Source organism: Rutidosis leptorrhynchoides, chromosome 4, assembly GCF_046630445.1.
Source record: "Rutidosis leptorrhynchoides isolate AG116_Rl617_1_P2 chromosome 4, CSIRO_AGI_Rlap_v1, whole genome shotgun sequence".
NCBI lineage: Eukaryota > Viridiplantae > Streptophyta > Magnoliopsida > Asterales > Asteraceae > Rutidosis > Rutidosis leptorrhynchoides.
This window is the reverse complement of record NC_092336.1, coordinates 604372623-604393032: the sequence shown is the minus strand read 5'-3', so window position 1 is coordinate 604393032 and position 20410 is coordinate 604372623. Positions and strand designations below refer to the sequence as shown.

The 20410-nt window shown below is 38.1% G+C and overlaps 3 protein-coding genes across 3 annotated transcripts; 1 reads left to right on the top strand and 2 right to left on the bottom strand.

The window, feature by feature from the left end:
- The first annotated feature begins 1608 nt into the window (after positions 1–1608).
- LOC139842974 (palmitoyl-acyl carrier protein thioesterase, chloroplastic-like) lies at positions 1609–3084 on the top strand. Its single transcript, XM_071833068.1, has 4 exons — positions 1609–1655; positions 1761–1881; positions 2022–2090; positions 2848–3084. The coding sequence occupies exons 1-4, from the start codon at positions 1609–1611 to the stop codon at positions 3082–3084; spliced, it is 474 nt and encodes a 157-aa protein (XP_071689169.1).
- Positions 3085–3652: 568 nt separating this feature from the next.
- Positions 3653–4902, bottom strand: LOC139842972 (uncharacterized). The gene is made up of 3 exons (XM_071833067.1): positions 4841–4902; positions 3811–4658; positions 3653–3675 (listed from the first exon to the last, which is right to left on the bottom strand). The coding sequence occupies exons 1-3, from the start codon at positions 4900–4902 to the stop codon at positions 3653–3655; spliced, it is 933 nt and encodes a 310-aa protein (XP_071689168.1).
- An 11375-nt stretch (positions 4903–16277) lies between these two features.
- On the bottom strand, positions 16278–19422 carry LOC139903977 (peroxisomal adenine nucleotide carrier 1-like). The gene is made up of 5 exons (XM_071885904.1): positions 19126–19422; positions 18271–18502; positions 17586–17732; positions 17237–17376; positions 16278–16751 (listed from the first exon to the last, which is right to left on the bottom strand). The coding sequence occupies exons 1-5, from the start codon at positions 19272–19274 to the stop codon at positions 16472–16474; spliced, it is 948 nt and encodes a 315-aa protein (XP_071742005.1). The 5' UTR covers positions 19275–19422; the 3' UTR covers positions 16278–16471.
- Positions 19423–20410: the final 988 nt, after the last annotated feature.

Sequence of the window (20410 nt, the reverse complement as noted above, 5' to 3'; positions counted from 1 at the left end):
TAAACGGTTGTTCCTGATGATATTAAGCAATTTAGTTATTGAATTCGAATTAATCATTTTATTGGCATCGTGATTTTAGGGTTAGGTTTGAGTGACAGAGAATTGGTAAAAGGGGCGAGAATATGTTTAACGATATCTCTTCTATCAATTTGGTTAATTAATTAATTTTCTTTATCAATTAACGTGTTTTGATTATTTTAATTATCATCATTATTAATATCATTTATTAGCCAAAAATTTTGTTGTGTTGACATATGTAATTTCCAGTTGTCAATAATTTCTATTAATACTTCTCTTATGACAACAAGACTAAATGAAAGTCTTTTTATATAAGTATATAGATAATTATAATTATAGTACCTATTTACAAAAAAGCTCATTCAACTAATAGAATTGATGACATAAATATATGAAGCCATTTTCCCATCCCTTTTGTTTTTGCCTCACACCCCAAATCGACAAAAAAACACCTGATAAGTGGCGTCGTTTTCATAAATTCCGTGCCATGTAAGATTTTGACGGGCATCTAAGTATGGTATTACTTATAAGCGTGTATCCCTCAAGTTTTATGTGATAGGATCGTATAGCCCAAATTTTATCTCATGACTGATGTGAGACTTTGGTTTGCACCTTCGCAGACCTCCCCTCAAACCTAAGTCCCTCCCTTAGGCCTCCCCTCGAACGATAGCTGGGTCCACTCATTGTTGGCCGCACCGAGGGGATGCGCCACGTCGCACCATGCGCTCAGGGGTGCGCCCACTGCGGCGTCCACCACATCTAACCAGGCTCTGATACCACAGATAGGATTGTATAGCCCAACAACATGTCCTACAATATAAGCCCAAGAGTCCCTCTTTTCTCTTAAACTAATTGGTAGTAGAGGGAGTTCCCCTTAGACTTATATGCATACATGTGTTTTGTCCCATGACCGATGTGGAACTTTAGTTTGCACCCTTACAAACCACTTGTTAGGAAATTCGGTAGTGGACCCTTACAAGAATATGTGATTGTCGTATCGTCAATCACAACGCCCACGAACAACAAACGGATAATAATAAGCATAAACGATAAAATAAAGATAAATGATACAAGGATCTAACGTGGTTATATCCCAACTCCAACATGGAAAGGGGTTTACCCCACGTGTGCAAATAAGAGATTTTTCTTTATTATTGTATACACATTACAAGAAGGTAGGGGTTACAATTTATATGGAAAACATTAAACCTAAAATCTTATTGCACAAGTTAACTTGACCTTCAAGTATAAGAAACATTTCATAAAAAATTAACTCCTTGTTCCTTAAGTAAACTTGTCTTCCAAGCTTGACTTGTCTTTCAATGCTTCATCCTTGTAGAAAAATCATATAAGGCAACAAAATCTCTTCGACTTGTTCACCAAGTCATAGAATTCTTGTTCTTTTGATCAAATTCTTCTCGCCTTCAACATTATGACATGTGTCATTACATACGTATGTATGTAGTATATATACAAGTGTATATATAGTATGATTCTCTTATATATTGTTATATATGGTTCGGCATGTTCAAAATTATTACACGGGTGATATGGTTCAAATTGATACCTGGAAAACTGCATCCGGAAAAAATGGTATGTGCAATAATTGGATATTTTGTGATTCCAAAACAGGAGAGGTATTAATTAGGGCTTCGAGGTAACAATTAATCCATCACTAATCAAAGTTAATAGATCGAAATTGTTTGGAGCATAAATTTGATGGTCGTATGTTTCTTTTTTAGTACTATGGTGATGATGAATAAAGAGACAAGAAGGCTTGCCAAATTCCCAAGTGAAGTTCGAGTTGAATATGAGAAGTACTTGAGATACGCCGCCTTTAGTCGAACTCGAGAAAATAAAATTGTCAAAACAAGATGAGACCATTACAGAGCATGTTCGCAATGGTTTAACGGTTAGTCTACTTATGTCGATACATGAAACATTCTCTAAATGCATCTTACTACTTATGTGACCTTTGTTCTTTGTATACAAAAAATATTTAGCCAAGATGGGACGATTTGGATGTGCATCAACATGTTAACAATGTGAAATACATTGGGTGGATTCTCCAGGTAATTTGACTTGATATCTTTCATATATCATATCATGAATTTGTTAATTAAAGGGCCTATTTTATTAAGAGGTACGGAGTAACATTTTTACCTTGATTTTTTATATAAAAGTTAACCTATTTTTATTTTGACGTTTAAAAATTTTATTTAAACGAGAAGTATCGTTGCTTTTACATTATAACTCCGTTAAAAAATTAATGATACTCCATTTCTTGATTCACATTTAATAAAATTCACGATACATTACTATTTGATTAATTACCCAAATCGAAGAAGCTCGTAAAGTATATGAAACATGGAATTTACCCACATATTTTCGATTAACGGCGCGGATAGAATTATTACCACAACTGCCACTATAACTGCAAACATGATTTCACCAACGTAAGTACTCGTCGCCAGATTTTTCCCCAAAGAACTGCATGATTCAAGTATGAAACGTAAATCAGAAAATAGAGTATCATACATTTTTTACTCATTTCTAACTTAAAAGTAACGATACTCCTCTTTTTAATTAACATTTAGTAAAACAATCCTTTAAACGTCAAAATAAAAATAGGTTTCTTTTTATAGGAAAAAATTGAGGGAAAAGATTACCTTTTAATGGAACTTGTGCTTATTTAAACAATGGATGTGAATAAATCCACTTTAAATGTGCATTATATGTGTACAGTAACAATTCATAATGCATGATTATGGTGAATTTTATCAAAATTAATGTTGGAAATACAATATTGTTGATCGTACACCATTGCAGAGCGTTCCAAGGTCAATTATGAAAAATTATGAGCTTGTTAATGTGAAATTAGAGTATCAACGAGAGTGTACGATGGATAGTGTGTTGCAATCAAGCACTTTTGTAATTGGGACCGAAAATGGGAAAACAGGTAACAATGATCATGTTGATTGTAAGCATCTACTTGAACTTGAGCCTGGAAGTGGTTGTGATGAGATCGCGAAAGCCAAGACTAGTTGGCGTTTAAAACATGAATAAAGTAAAGAAATCAGCATGCAAGAACATTGACTAATTAGTTCCCTAACTAAACCATCTAATGGTACATGTTTGATGTGTTTAGATTGAACAAATTAACGTTCTAATTCAACATGAACACTTAGTTTACGGCGATATCGGCTTCTGTATACACTTAGTTGTATTTATATAAGTCATTTCTATTATATATAGACATGACAATCCATATAGAATAAAGTATTATCCTTGATCAAGCGTGTTACGGCTTGAGTGTGGAGGGGTATGTTTGGGGATTGATTATTTGCTCTTCGAACATATCTTGTACTATGTGGCATTCGATATTTGACTTCAAAAAATTTCAATAATGGTATACAGTTTGGTTCCCTACAATTGCACTCCCATACTTAAAGTAGTTGTTTTATAGCTCGAACTTTAATTTGATATACAGTCACTCGGTTTTCTGAGTTCGTATCAAATCACTAGAATGATTATTCAAACTAGCATTTACATGACGTTGGATCATACATTTTTTTTTTTGAACGGCATCATATATATATTATAAATTTAGTAGCTGTACAAATTGGGAAGCATTTTATGCAGACCCATTCTCACAGGCTGCAAAGGATGCAGCATAAGTACTCGACAATAAACACATATACAAACAGAACAATTACAATTTCAATCACAACTAGCTAACAATGGATTGAGGGTTGTGTAACCAATCGTGCCACTCTATTTTCTTCGACTTACATCTCTTCGCGATCCAATCAAAGCTTCTCACTTGGATGTCACTAAGGGCAACCGGTAAATTCCAGCATTTATTTTTAAAAACTTTGGAGTTACGATTTTTCCAAATGAGATATCCACAAGTCCACTCAACCGCTTGCCAAATTTTCTGCCCCTCTTCCGACATCACCACATTAGAATTTCCGCAAAACATTTCACTAATACTCAAATTTGATACGCTACCTAGCCCCCACCAATCAAAAACTTTTTCCCAAATGTCGTAAGCGAGCTTGCATAAAACCATAGAGTGATCTACAGTTTCGACACCATCATCACAAATCGGGCAACGGACAGAGTTTAAATCTATACCTCGCTTATCCAATTCAGTTAGAACCGGGATGCGTCTTTTCCGAACCTGCCACACGAATACATCCACTTTGCTAGGTACTAAATTATTTCGCAACGTTTCCGAGCACGAAGGGGCCACCTGCAGGATACTGCTGTTGATTGTCTCCGTCAGGACCCGAGACGAGAACAGTCCATTACCACTTAAAAGCCAGCGCCATGAGTCTTCCTTATTATTGACAAGTGTAGTCGCACGAAGTAACTCCAATAACTCAGCAAATTCGCCTGCAACCCGTCCAGATGGGGATCTAGTCCATGCCCACGAACCAATACAGTCCACCTCATTCGAAAATAACCTTTCATGAACCGTAGCATTGATATTGCTTTCCAAACGAGCAAGTCTCTTGAATTTATCTTCCAACGTGAAGTTACCCAACCAGTAATCTTTCCAAAAGGACGTAGACGACCCATTACCAATTACTTTAGCAAATGAAGACCTGAAAGGAACACCTAAAGAATCGATGTAGCTACCACACATAATAATATTAGTCCAAACAGTGTTACATGGAAAAGAACGCGAAAAATCACAAGGATCAAGACCACCCGAGCACCCATAGAGGCTTTTGATGACATTGACCCACAAGGAGGTGGCTTCGAATTTAAACCTCCACCACCACTTGCCAATCAACGCCAAATTTTTACTAAAGACCCCACATTTAGACCCCCGTCCCCAAACGAAAGCATAACATCATCCCATTTTACCCAAGCCATTTTGGAATCAAAACCCGACCCGCCCCAGAAGAAAGAACGTCTTACGCACTCAAGTTTTTGATAACACTCGGCGGGGCACGAAAGAGAGAGAAGTAATACAACGGGAGACTATTTAATACCGACTTGACAAGCGTCAAACGACCACCAAATGACATCGCACGTGCTTTCCAATCCGCAAGCCTCTTACTAAATTTCTCAAACACCGGGCCCCAATTAGAAATTTTCTTCATATTCGCACCAACCGGCAACCCTAGATATATAAAAGGAAATTCCCCAATATTACACCCGAAAGATGAAGCCATATTTTCAATATCCGTCTTTCCAACACCAACACCGAATAAGTTACTTTTATGATAATTTACCTTAAGTCCCGAAGTTAGCTCAAAGCATTTAAGGAGCTTCATGAGGTTTCGAAAGTTTTCGTAACCCCATGACCCGAAAAAAATCGTGTCGTCCGCATATTGAAGGTGAGAAATAGGAATTTTGTCACTACCCACTTTCACCCCTTCATACAGATTACATGAAACCGCCGCTTTTATTAACACATTTAAACCTTCCGCCGCTAAAATAAAGAGAAAAGGTGAAAGAGGATCACCTTGACGAACGCCTCGCTTGAGATTAAATTCCGACGTTGGGGAGCCGTTGACAAGAACTGATACACTAGCCGAGCTAAGACAAGACAAAATCCAATGCCTCCATTTAGGTCCGAATCCCATATGATCCATTACTTCCACAAGAAAATCCCAACTCAAACAATCAAAAGCCTTCTCGAAGTCCACTTTGAAAATGTGGCTTTTTACCCGATTTTGTTTTAGAAACCCAAGGGTTTCATTGGCAATTAACGCACCATCAAGAATCTTACGACCTTTTAAAAATTCACTTTGTTCGAACCCGACTAGATGAGGCACAACCTTTCGAAGGCGATTTGAGAGTAACTTAGCAATAATTTTATAGAAGCTACCAATTAGGCTAATCGGGCGGTAGTCATTTAGGGACAAAGGGACGGACTTTTTAGGGACAAGTGTGATGAAAGACGCATTAACACCCTTAGATAATATCCCGGAGACCCAGAACGAGTGGATGGCCAACATGAGGTCAGCTTTTATAGTGTTCCAATGTTGTTTGAAGAATCTCATATTAAATCCGTCAGGGCCCGGTGCTTTGGCACTACCACAATCACGTACCGCCTCCCAAACTTCCTGTTCGCCAAAAACAGCCTCAAGATTCGCAGCTTCTGAGTCACCCAACCTACAAAAACCAGGCCCATTTGCCACGGCCCAACCCACCATATTCGGCCTGTTTTGGGGTATCACATTGAACCTGTTGCGAAAGTGATTAAAAATTTCGGATTTAATTTCGCCCGGGTTCTCGTTCCAAACCCCATTTATATTAAGACCGCGGATGTTACATTTGTTATACTTACGGCGTATACTCGAATGAAAGAATTTTGAGTTCTCATCCCCATCAAGAATCCAACGCACCCTCGCTTTTTGTTTAAGCATATTAGACTTAATATTTTCCTTCTCCAACCAATTTTTCCTAGCATCTAACCAACAAGCTCTATCCCCATCATTTAAAAGACCCGCTTCAGCCTTTATTTCCCACTCATTAACCTCCACTTTTAGTTTATTTAACTCAATATCCAAAGCCCCGAACATTTTGCTACTCCAATCTTTCAACGCAAACTTCACATTTTTGAGTTTATCCCGAAACTTACAATCATTCCTATAACCATAAACGGGAGTATCCCATGCTTCCTGAATAACATCCTCAACCCCATCTTTTGATAACCATTCGTCGAAAACTTTGAAGGGTTTCGGGCCGAAATCGATGAACTTATCCCGAAGGATGATAGGGCAGTGATCTGAGGCCCGTCTCTCCAAAGGAATTACCGAAAGATCCTCCCATAACTCCACAAACTTATCCGTCACAAGGAAACGGTCAAACTTACTAAATTTTTTCCCATCATCACTAATCCGCGTGAAATTTCTACCGTTAATATTAATCTCGACAAGATTATTCCTAGCAATAAACTCCTTGAACCAATCCGCCCGCCGTTGATTGAACTCACAATTGAACCGGTCCGATTTATCCCTCACTTCATTAAAGTCGCCACAAATAACCCAAGCCGAGTCCACGTTACCCATTAGCTTATCTAGAGCGTCCCAAAATAATTTCTTCTTTGAGTCACAATGAGGTCCGTACACGTTCACAATAATAGATTCTTTACCTGTGCTCACCCAATTACCCCGAATTGCCAGGAAAAAATCATTCCCCACCGCGTGATTTACCTTGAAATTGTTAGAATCCCAAATTAGGAGTAACCCACCCGAGTTGTCGATAACATCTTTTTGTACAAATCCAAAATCACTGTTACCCCACAACCCACAAGGAATAAACCCATCGATCCCCAAGTTGCTTGCATTTTGTTTCTTGAATAGCCATAATGTCAGGACGTTCACTAAAACAATTGTTTTTGACCCAATCGAATTTACCATCCACCCCGAACCCACGAATATTGATTGAAATAATCTTCATATGAAATAAAGAAAAACCAAAGCCAGAAAGGAATTTCCATACTGAGGGGTTGGCTTAGGCCACCTCAACCCAAGGTGTTCACCAAATTCCCTGAGTTCGTCACTATTAATCGAGTGTGCCATAGAATTTGCGCCATTGTTAGTACGATTTTCCGTATAGCAGCTGTAAGGTACTAGTACAGAAAACTAGCTGCTCAGCGTGTGGCGTATACTGTTGATTGTTGTTTGCCCTCGAGAAATAATCTCTGCAGACCCGGAACACATATGTACGATCTGTGGGTGGCCTCAATCAATCTGTGGATCAATTTGTAATGATCCGTCTAGCGCACTGCTGCTAAGTGGCTAATGTTGTTTTAGAGTGAGAAAGAACTGTGTGAGAGAGAAAGTGTACTTCTCTCTGACTGAAGTTCAGATCAGAATGATGTCAAATGTGGTGACCCAGGGGGTCTATTTATAGGCGTAGAATGTCCGAAATTCACGGGATACACGTGTCAATCACTGAATGGTTCTGTAAAGTAAAGTATCCGAAATGTCGGTGGCGTGCGCTGACGTGGCTGCGTGCCATTCAAGCGCTGAGTTAAAGGGCTTATGCATAGAAGCTGCCTGCAGGGCTTACACTTGACGCTGGGCGGCCTGCTTAACGCTGGACGGCAAATACTGAACACCGCTAGATTTTGTTATTTTCTGTGCTCTTTGTTCGATTTTTCTGTATAAAATAATGTTTTTATGCGTGTATCTCCTAGGATACACCATTAAGTCCCCCCAGTTTAATGTCTTTATTTTTGTAAAAAATAAAGTCATTAAACTAAAAAATAAAAAATGCCTTTTTTCCTCGAAGACACAAAACTGCTGCAGCCGTCTGTTTTCTGCTCTGACGTCACATATCTAATTATGAATTTGCCCCCAAAATCTTTTTGATATATTTTCAAAATTCAAATTGTTCTGTTCGATTAATCTGATCCATACACGCGTCGTAATCTCGTCCCCTCTTTCATTCATTAATCTACTTATACATAAACCGTTCCCTTTTTTTCTTTTTACTCTTTCGAAAACCGATCATCTGTGCTGAAGACAACTGCAAATATTTGTTTTAGCAAAGCTGTGAATTTCAAGGTTAGTGTAATTATTCGTCACTTGTCTACCTCTTTTCCCTGTTTTAGTTTTCACACTACCATGGCCGAATCCTGCAGCACTTCATCTCAAAGAGATAATCGAGATGCGAGCACTATTCCGTCCAGTATCACTGAAGCTGAAATCGACAAGCTATGTATAGATCATAGAAACCTTAGATTATTGAACCCCATGGTTCCCTCCCCTGATACGAGGGCAAATAATCCCCCTAAGAAGATGATTGTATAAGCTTCAGCTTACAATTGGAAATCTTCGTATTCCCCCCACAACTTTCCTGCAGACACTGTTATCTCACTATGGAATTGGCCTTAGTCAGATTCACCCACTAGGTTTACAAAAAATTGTGCTTTTTGAACTATACTGCAATGCTGTTAGCAAGACTCCAAGTATAAATATTTTTCACAAGTTGTTTAGGACTCGATTGGTTGGTAAATGCTGGTATACTTTTGATTGTAAAGCTAATAAAGCCTTTACTGGAACAAAAGAAACTTCTCTGAAAGGATGGAAAGAACCCTTTTTCTTTGTTAATGAAAGAGTTATTCAGGATAATTGGACAAACATTCGAAAATGGAGGAAAACCAAAATAGGGGTAAGTAAGTCAATTGTTTTATCTGATGATGAAAGAATTACTGTTGAAAAATGAAAATAACTGGAACTACCACAGCGTTCATATGCTGATAATGAAGCCATCTTAGCACGTTGTGGAATGAGTGATAATTGGCGTGATGGATTTGTGCCAGTGTTGCATTGGAAAGGCTGTGGTAGGCAACTTATATGTGTTTTACTTACATTATGTTACTGTAAAATGTATTCGTATGTTCCTTGCATTCAATGCGTTTATTATGCTTTGCAGAAAACGAAATGCAAGTTTTTAAAATATTCAAGAAAGCTAATCTGGATGCTCTTACTATTTCTGAACGGCCAAAAACTGCTGCTGAACTTGAGGCTGACAAGGCTAGAGATACTGCATTTGAAGAACAATTGAATAGCCCTGAACGGCCTACGGAAGGCGATAATGATGATACTGTGCAACCTTCCTCATCGGATGTGGAAATTATTGAGTCTGATCCAAAATCGCCGATCACTAAGAAAACTGAAAAACGCACAAAGCGTTTGTGGAATCGTGCATCTAGCAAAGCTTCTCAACAAACAAAGAAACGAAGTATGTCTTCATCATTTTCTTCTGTACTATACAATGTTTGTTAATGTGTATCTGTAAGATTGATTATCTATGATGCAGAACCGAATTTATCAATAGATGGTGACAAGGCCACTGTTAGTGGTGATAAGAGTGATAAAGTTGTTGATGCTGAGAATGATGAAGAAGAGAATGAAGAAGCAGATGAAGATAATACTGTTAAAACTCCTCCTTATACTAATCCATTAACTTCATCAAGGGTTGACACAACATAGTCTTCTTTCGCATCGCAGCCACCTTCCGTTGTTCCCCTGGCCGGCTTAAGAGGGTTTTTAGAAAATCCTGTCAATAAATCTGACAGCTTTGCCAATTTTCTGAAGGTGCATATTATCAGCTAATTCGTGGAAATCTATCTGTATTGTTCATTTTTACTGTAATTTATTGATCGTATGGTTATGTTGCAGGGAAATACAATTCTTCTCTATCTGCAATGACCCTTAAACAAAGTTGCCAATCAACAGCTGCATCACTACTGCTTCTGAATCACCATGTTCTTCATGGCCTGAAAATGCAAGAGGCCCAAGCAACTTTTGTGGATAATGCTATCCATACTGCCAGCAAGCTGAAAAGGATGGAGATTGACTTAAAAGATGCTGATCTTAAGTGGAAAACGGCAGTTGTCATGGCAAAAAAGAAGGAGGAGGCATTGCAGCTAATTGAGAAAAAATGTGTTGCAGAGAGGACTGAGAAAGATAAGGTTATAGAAGAGAAAGAAAAACTGTTGAAAGAAGTAGAAGAATTGAAAAGAATGGTTGAACGAGAAAAAGGTCATGCTGATGAAAAAGCTATTATTGCTGCTGCTTCAGAGAAAAAATTTGTGGAATTGAAGAATGAGATTCCTGCACTAATGCAGAGGGTGTTGAGTTCTCCCCTTGTTGGGCAAACTTTTCATAGATATCTTGAGGCATCCACAGAAAGTGATCTTTCAGATGCTACTTTGGAAATTTTGGATGCTCTTCTCGTGAAGCCTGACCCCCTACCAGCTGCTATTGCAAAATTTATCAAACCATGTGCTGATGCCAGACTGAAAGTGGCCATGGATGAAGTTACTTCGTTGAAGATTAACTCTGTAGAGGAGGTGTGTGCTAGGGAAGATGTGTCAGTTAAGGACATTTTAGATGTGCCTATTTAAGGAAATATTTTCTCTGTAATAACAATATAACTTAATAATTTGTTTGTGTATACTGCCATTATGCTTAATGTTAACATATTTTGCTATTCTTATTATTATTTTGCTGCTATGTGCATTTGAATTTCATATAGCATGTCATATGAAATGATGTTTGTCTTAAACTGATTTTTGATTATGCATTGAGCTGTAATCCGTCGTCCGTTGTTCGTAATACCCCATCACAGTATTCTCCTTTATGAATCTAAAGTATACTGCTACATAAATGTCATTGTGTTATTCAGTTTAAAAATTGTATATCTGGCCTGTAGCTGATCAAAACATGTATAATTTTTATGATTACTGCGTAAACAATTTATCCATTCTCCGCTCTGCATTAGCTGAATTATGTTATGAAGAAATATCGAGAAGTCTTTTGATAACTTCTGGAATAGGATGTGAATGAATCATAATGATGGTATTCTGTCTATATGTTATAAAAATTGATAAATGTGTTAGAGATAATTCTGTTTATGGAACTAGCAATGTTCCGTCTAGCGTGTTGCGCTTAGGTTTTGTGCGGCTTTATAAAATATACTTGTATTTAATGTTTTCTGTTTACAAGTTATAAATGGATTTATGCCGTTGTGATAAACCATTCTGTATGTCATGACATTATGAGATCTTTAGTTTTGCCTCGGTGCCCTCTAGCGAAGTAAATACTTTACGCTAGCCGATCCCTTGTGTCTATAATGTTGACACAAGAGCTTCTACCATCGGGGGCATAAAAATGCCTTGCCTTATGTGGGTAGGAATGAATGCCATGCTTTACATTCGAACGCGTAATGCTGTGCGTAAGAAAAATTTAAAATTTTATTGATAATACTGTCACACATACAACATTTTTGTGTAATATCTTCGCATGGGGTGATCAAGTCCCAATTAGAAAATTACAAAACGTGTATTGTGTTGTTGCCTGAACTGATGAAAATTAAAAATGTGATAAAAACTGTTCTGCGAGATTCATGATGTTATACGGTCGTCCGTGTACCGTATTGCGTCATGCTTTCAATGTTGCCACATTTTAGGTGGTTTGAAGTACCCGTTCACATCATTTCTACTGAACAACTGCCTTGATGATTCCCCCTAACAAAATTCCCTGGAGCTTCATGAACAACTGATCTCTCCCTTGGTGGTCCAACATATTCAGAGTGTATCACTGTTACACCGTTTGGTGTTGGGAACCGCAATTCTGCATGCGGAGTAGAAGTAATTGCTCCGAATTTGCGAAGGGTCCGTCTACCGAACAATGCACTGAACCATGATCTGCCATCAAGAACTGTAAAGTCTACAATTTCTGTGCGGACTAAAGGGTGTGTTCCCAGTGTGACATCCAGTTTCACTTTACCAACTGCTCTTATTGATTCACCCGTGATACCAGCAATCTTTAAGTTTGTGTAGCGTAGCCGATCCTTCACGCTGAACGGATATTCCTTAAAACAATGTAAATACAAAATATCTGCTTCACTACCTGTGTCAGTATAAATGCGAGTGATGTTTCTGTTTGCTATTACAGCTGAAATGACCACAGGCTCTTCTGACAGGCGCCAATTTGGAATGGTATGAAATATGATTGGAGCATACATCCAGCTCTCCGTGCTGCGTTCTCCGTCTGCTTCATTTTCCTGCTCCTCATTCCATATGACCTTGATGTGCATTTCTGGAGTTGGATCCCTTTCACCATTCCGTTCTTCTCTTCTGTGCCAATCACGTCGTCCACCGTGACGCACTTTTCCCTGCCAAGCAAAACGTTTGTTTGGATCATTTCGTCGATACTTTTTTCCTGGAAAAAGATGATTCAGATCGCCAGCCTTGATCTTTGCAATGATCTCTCTCATTAATGACTTGAAATTATCTGTTTCATGTCCATATGCCTCACGGAAGTCACACCACTTATCACTCTGTAGTCCCTGACGCTCTTCCATCGGTGGTGGAGGATGAAATGATTCCTTAATTGGCTCGGTGAACAAGATTTCTTTTGGAGTTTTGGTTAATGCCATAATAAGTGGATGCCTGTCTAATGGCTTTCGATGGTGATAATTGTCATTTGGATGATTATTTCCTCTCCAACCGCTCTGCTGTTGCTGGTAATTATTGTCATAGCCCCGTTGCCTCTGATAATTGTCATTCCTGTTCCGCTCTCCGCCTTGCTGCCTGAAATTTCTCTGATAATTATCCACTCTTGGATATCCCATCTCACCTGCTCGTAAATGCTTCTGAGCAATACCCAACGCTTGATGCAATGTTTTTGGAATATCATAACGTAAAGCATGAATCACTCGTCCAAATCGTCGCTGATCAAGACAAAATATAAATCCTGAGACAAGCTGAGACTCTGGTATGTCTGGTATTTTCTGACAATCAATGGTATAACGCTTCATGAAATCACTCAATGATTCATTCTGACACATTGTTATCTCATGTGCATCAAGATGTGACAACGTGCAGCTTCTCAAACTCTGATACTGCATCACGAACTTTGCCCTCAAATCAAGAAAACTGGTAATACTCCTTGGTGACAAACTAGCAAACCACTCGCGTGCCATTTTCTGCAGTACCATTGGAAACATATGACACGCAGTTTCATCTTCCGAATGCTGTAACCTCATAACACCTTCAAACATAGTCAAAAAATCCTCCGGATCTGTTGTACCATCATAAACACCGATTGATGGAATTCTCAAATTTCTTGGTAACGGATAATCTGCAATTCGAGGAATAAAACACTGTGTTGATTCTGCCATTGCTGGTGGTTTGATAGCTTCATCACCAGTAATCAAAGCAAACAAATTATCCACAGCTGTTGCACGGATGGTTGGTTGTGCTAACTTTTGTTTGAATCGTGATGGCGCCGTTTTAGTTAAAATTCCATCCAGTAACTTGCTTGCCATTTCTTCAGTCATAAAGAATTGTTCACCTTCGTCTTCAAAATTCCAATCATCGTCCAAAAAACCTTCATCATTGTGTTGATTATCTGTATCATCAACTAAGGCATTCAACTGATTAAATAGCTTGGACAATTGTGATTTGGAAATTGACTTTCCTTTGCTGTTATGCCTAGCGTTCATATCAGAAGTCTTCTTGAAAGAGACATTATGTGTTCCTCGCCTGGCCTTCCATATTCCTGTGCTGGAACCTCCCATCAATGGTTTTCTCAATCGTGGTATGGTTTCATGAACTTGACCATCTGCTGTGTCAGTGTTCAAATGATCTTCTTCTTCAACAGAAGTCTCTTCAAGAGTTAACTGATCAACTGGTACGTTTTCAATGAGATTTTCATCGATTTGTTCAAGTGTTATTTTCGATGAGGTTGTTTCAGTTGCCTTCGTGCTCTTGGTGGTTTTGGTGGTCTTTGAGACGGGTGGCGCCATCTGTTAGTACGATTTTCCGTATAGCGGCTGTAAGGTACTAGTACAGAAAACTAGCTGCTCAGCGTGTGGCGTATACTGTTGATTGTAGTTTGCCCTCGAGAAATAATCTCTGCAGATCCGGAACACAAATGTACGATCTGTGGGGTGGCCTCAATCAATCTGTGGATCAATCTATAATGATCCGTCTAGCGCACTGCTGCTAAGCGGCTAATGTTGTTTTAGAGTGAGAAAGAACTGTGTGAGAGAGAAAGTGTACTTCTCTCTGACTGAAGTTCAGATCAGAATGATGTCAAATGTGGTGACCCAGGGGGTCTATTTATAGGCGTAGAATCTCCGAAATTCACGGGATACACGTGTCAATCACTGAATGGTTCTGTTACGTAAAGTATCCGGAATTTCGGTGGCGTGCGCTGACGTAGCTGCTTGCCGTTCACGCGCTGAGTTAAAGGGCTTATGCATAGAAGCTGCCTGCAGGGCTTACACTTGACGCTGGGCGGCCTGCTTAACGCTGGACGGCAAATACTGAACACCGCTAGATTTTGTTATTTTCTGTGCTCTTTGTTCGATTTTTCTGTATAAAATAATGTTTTTATGCGTGTATCTCCTAGGATACACCATTAGCCATCATTACCAGAGCAAGAATGAGCCCTAGAGCTATGTCGTTTAGGTCTAGACCTTTTGCCACAGCCCTTGCAGCACACACGATTGTCATATTAACCCGAACACCTTTCCTAGAAACTGATTTAGCCCTTCTGATCCTCGAAGATGCACTCCATCGCATGATTGATTGCCAATAGCAGTTTGAGCAGAAGGATACCTCTTTAGTATTGGAGCTACCATCAGATACTTTAGAACGACCCCGAATATTGTTACTTGCTTTGGGGAAATCAGTTGGATCATTAGGCCCAGGAGTATCCGAATGTTTAACACCCAGCGAGGGCCCATTATCCGACTTGGGCAGATTTTCTTCAGGAATAGTTTCTGGCCCAACACAGGGACAGCAAGGCCCACCCTCATCAACATTATTGTATTGATTTGGGCTACCGTAAGAATGTGATCCGTTTCCTTTCTCAGTTGGGCTACCCAAATTTTGAGGCCCACTTGCTCCCACAAACGGGCTATTAACGCTACCCGACATATTCTCAGCAGGTGAATCCACGTGCACCATATCATCATCATTAGCCGCCACATTCTTTGAGGTGTCAGACACGTTTATCTTGGGACAAGGGTTAGGGTAAATGGGGCTCCTAGTTTCTGCCACCTCCTCATCGTTTCCTGCGAAAAGATTTTGGAACCCAAAACATCCTGACTCAAGATCATCCACCACCTGACCGTTGGAATTCCGGCGATTTTTGACATTCCCAACAATGTCGACGTTATGGAATGAGCCGGAATTTTTTACCGGAGAGAAATTGCCGCCCGGATTCTTACCCACAACAGTGTCATCATCATCCTGGAGATCCATGACTTCAACACTGCTAGGGTAATCATCAGAGTTGATATAATCCGAGCTGAACTCTGAAGAGAGAGAGGATGTGTCATCCTCCAAATCAAATTCCTCTGCAAATCTCGGACACTTCCTTCTTCAATAATGGTAATAAAATAAGATCTCTCTTTATGAATAAGCTTCGCAGCAGTGTTCACCACAGAAGGATTAGTGAGTTTAACAAAAACTCTCCCATATAGGAGCTTCTGGTTACCAGCTAGTGAGCAGTTCTCGAATTCATAGACCACACCCCAATTTTCTGCAATAGCCATGAAGGTCTCGTGTCCAGCACTGAATTGGAACACCACTCATCTTTATCCAGGCCATACGACCTTCCGACCATAACGATGCATCCCATAAGGAAACTTTGTGAATCCACTTTTTTAGAGGGTGATCCTGTTGTTCAACAACCGCTTTTGCACTACCATGGTTATTGAACACCATGAGAACATTGAGACCCCCCAAAAGTAGTAAAAATCTTCTTAATTTGTGTTGTTACTAACTAAACGTACTATCGACAAATAATTAATACTAAAATTCTCGCATAATCATGTATTAACTCAAGCAAAGTAACATATAAAACAAACTTAATGGCTTAATGCAATAATAAATATAATCTTTTACCACACCGCATTTGGTTCTTATACTAGTTTTAGCACATATAGAATCCATCTTTGTTTAAGAGCTGTTTGACCTGCTTCTGCTCAAAAACAAGAATCTCCTTATTCCCAGAAACAGGACCCATGTGCTCTTTGTGATCTTTTCTTTAATCATCAAAAGCAACGCTGAACTTAGCACGGTTTTCAGGATTTGAGCTCTCAAACCTTTGAAAAATCCTAACAACCCTTCTTTATTCCATATAGCATAAAGTGCCCCAGATACCGTTTTTCTTGCTTTTACTTCTGATTCATCGTCGCTATCTTCACTTGACTCTGCAGCCTGAATCATTACTTTGCATCTGTCCATAATATATTTTCAGTCTAACTTCTATACAGTTACAAATTGACTTTCGCAATCAAATAGATAAATAATACTCAACTTCAGACTAACTTGCCTCCCTAAAAAATACAGATTCTATAGAAAGTGGAATACTGAGTAAAGTTGGTAAGTGGTTGATGCTAGCATTAGAATTATGAAATACAGTTTGATCTCAAAAGTCAAATAATTGACATCAATTCTGAATAAGATGTGCAGTTTGACCTCAAAAGTCAAACTATAAATCTTTCGAATAAAGGGAGTAGCTATAGAAAGTGGAATATTGAGTGAAGTTGGTAAGTAGTTGATGCTAGCTTTAGAGTTAAGAAATACAGTTTGACCACAAAAGTCAAATAGTTGACACCAACTTTGAATAAGATGTGCAGTTAGACCTCAAAAGTCCAACTGTAAATCTTTCGAACACAGGAGTAGCTATATGAAATGTCACACAAAAAAAAAAGAATTTACCTGATAGCAGGGTACGTCAAGCAGGTAGCAGCACACTTTGAGACGGCCCCTAAAAGAAAGGCGGTGAAAGCAGAAAGCGACTGCGGGTTGCCTACCTTTCCCTCTAATAGTCGTTGTTTCAGTTGATCAAATGCCGTGTACTGCAAATTATCGTATTTCAATTTCATTAAAATTATCATTATGAATCAAGTAAATTCTGTTCTCTTCAAAATCATCATTCACAAAGTGTAAGTTTCTAGATTTTGTAGAGGGAAGTGGATCTTTGACTATTTCTGTAACTTTCAATAACCATATTCGAATAAAAATTTAGTACTGTAAAATAACTTTTTGCAAGAGAGTAATATATTACCTGAATTGCTGGATTAATTGTAAGCAAAATTGATATCCCGAGTCCATCAAATGCCTCTCCCCAGGTTTCCTCTGAGAGGGTCTTCCATAGTCCTTTTGACTTTCCAAAGTCACTTGTTTGCATTCGTGATGCAGCTGTATCCAAAGGCTGAAAAAAGTGTCACATTTGATCATCATCTCAGGCAACAAGCTATAATTCATGTTATATAGTTGACAAGAAGTTGACAAGATGAGTGGGTCGTGTATCAGGTCAAAACGAGTTTTAGATAAACTGGGTCTATTTTAGTATTTGGGTTGAGTTGACCTACTAGAACTTTTTTCTGTCCAACTTTATTATTTATTATATTATCTATAAATAAATAAATAATGGAAGTGTTGATGATGACTACAAAAACAACATGGAGCGATCATTCAGATTTTAATCTAATCCTTTTGTACAAAAATTTAGTTGGTTCTAAGGTTTTTAAAGATACACATTTGGGCAACTTTCGACCTGTTTGACCCGTTTCTTAACTAATATTTTGTTACCCATTGGCATTTGATGTAGAGTAAACAATAACCCGTTAGTATAAAAAATTACCCCGGTAGACTAGAAAATAACCGTGAAAGGACAGTTAAAAGTACATTGGTTGAAATTCCCACCTACTAACAACATAATAAGACGTGCTAATATGAATGAGACTGACCTGGGTTATTGCAACAGTGCAAGCACCAGCAGCAGCAGCAATAAGCAAGTTAGCTTTGGTTCCAATAGACTTGTATCCAGACCTCTCAATGTACATTCGCCTAAAGTAACTATATCCGTAAAAGTATATAAACGATGAAACAAACGACTGCAGGTTCTTTGTCCCTAGGCCTTGAAACAAAGAAAGAACCTGTCGTTTGGATATAGCTTCCCACAGAACATCAGACAGATTCCTGTTCAAATAAGCATTCAAACTTCACTTTATTACGTAATAAAACGAACCTCCTAAAATTTTGGATAAACATTTCCAAACACTAAAGTCAGAATTTAAAGTGTCTAAGCTCACAAGATGATAAAACTAAGCTTATAAGATATTCTAGGTTTCGGAAATAGTAAAGAAAACTTTAACCAAGATACTCACACATCAGTTTTTGATCCATAAACACTTTTTGTTTTAAAACTTACAATTATATCCCTAAGTTTATCTAGGGAGTTGAACCTCATCATTATGAATAAGGGTATAATAGTAACTTAGGTAGCCCCTTGAGTGAAAAATTTGAGCTTTTTTTACAAGTCTTTATTATTTTTATTTTTATTGGGAAAATTAAGTTATGTGCCCAAAGACATCTTCTTCGGTTTACTTTCTTAATTTTTACTGTTCAAGATCCTAGGAATCACAATTGTGTCAGACTCAGATGTACTTATAGTTTGATCAAAGCCTTATTACAGATATCATAAATGTATAGAGTACCAAATTCACAGTTCAATTAATCTAGTCATAGTAATCACACAATAGATAGATAATAGATAAATAGATAAATTATTAGATAATTAAATAAAAAAGAAAAAGAAAAACCTGTATTTTCTAAGAGTTGGGGTACGTAATTCAGCTTGGTACTTGGTTTTACAGGTATCTAAAGGATACAAGATAGTAGTACTAACTAGAGATCCAATTGCACCTGCTGTTGCATCCACCAATGATTCCATATCAATCCCCCCACCCATTTCTTTATTAATTGGAGTAGTAATGAACTAATCAAGCTCTCAGCTTTTTGTGCGAAAAATTAATTGATTGATTGTAAAAATCTTGAAGTAAGAAGGTGTGGAACTTTATGGGATTTTATCTTGTCTACCAAAAAGATGAGATGACGATTTTTCATTATTCAATTGACAATTGATTTTACAAAATTGCTTACGTAACCTTTCTAACAAACAAAAGTACCATCTCTTTACTTGACTAACAATATTTAACCTACTAATAAAATAAAAGTGCAAATATATACCCATCAAGTTTTATATTTACCTTGCAGTTAATTATTCAATTTATTAAGGTATACTCTGTATTTAACTTCTAGTAGTTTTAGTAGTGATACCTAAAAGGTATCAAGTTTAAAATTTACTAATATCATATTTTAGATGGTACGGAAAATATGCGTCATTCTCCGGATAATTTGAAATGAAAGGAAAACCGTATGTAACATACAAAACATAAATAAAAAGATGTGACTGATTTTTCTTTCTCAAAATTATATTGAGTTTTTTTTGGAAGGCTAAATTCATTAAAAAAACACGCAAAAAAGAATACAAAGAAACTGGGCAAAACCCTGCACCCAAAAACAATAACAGCCTCAAAAAAAAAAAAAAAATAAACACCACTGCTACCAATCACAACACCAAATTTTTTGGATTACATTTCCAAGAATCAAAGTCACCATGTATCATAGATCTTCTAGCAGACAACCACAGATGCGACAAGATTCGGAGGCTCACCATCAAATCTTCTTTTAGAATCGCCTGTCTCTGATCTAAATGACTGTGAACAATCTTATTTCGCCATCTCCAGATAAGCCAAAGAAGAATTCTGCTTGTCGCCCAAAGAGCGTTATTAGCACTATCCGAACCAATATTGTATGAAGCCTTACTGATAGCGTTATTAACACTTGACGGGATCAGACCTTGGACCTGCCACCAAGAAAAGAAATTTCCATAAAGGCTTAGTGTACCTGCAATTAATAAACAAATGCTCCACATCTTCTTCCACACCTTCACAAAAGGGGCACGATTTGTCAATATCCAAACCTCGACGGACCAGATTTGACCTTGTTGCAAGCTTATTAAGATTCAATTGCCACACAAATATG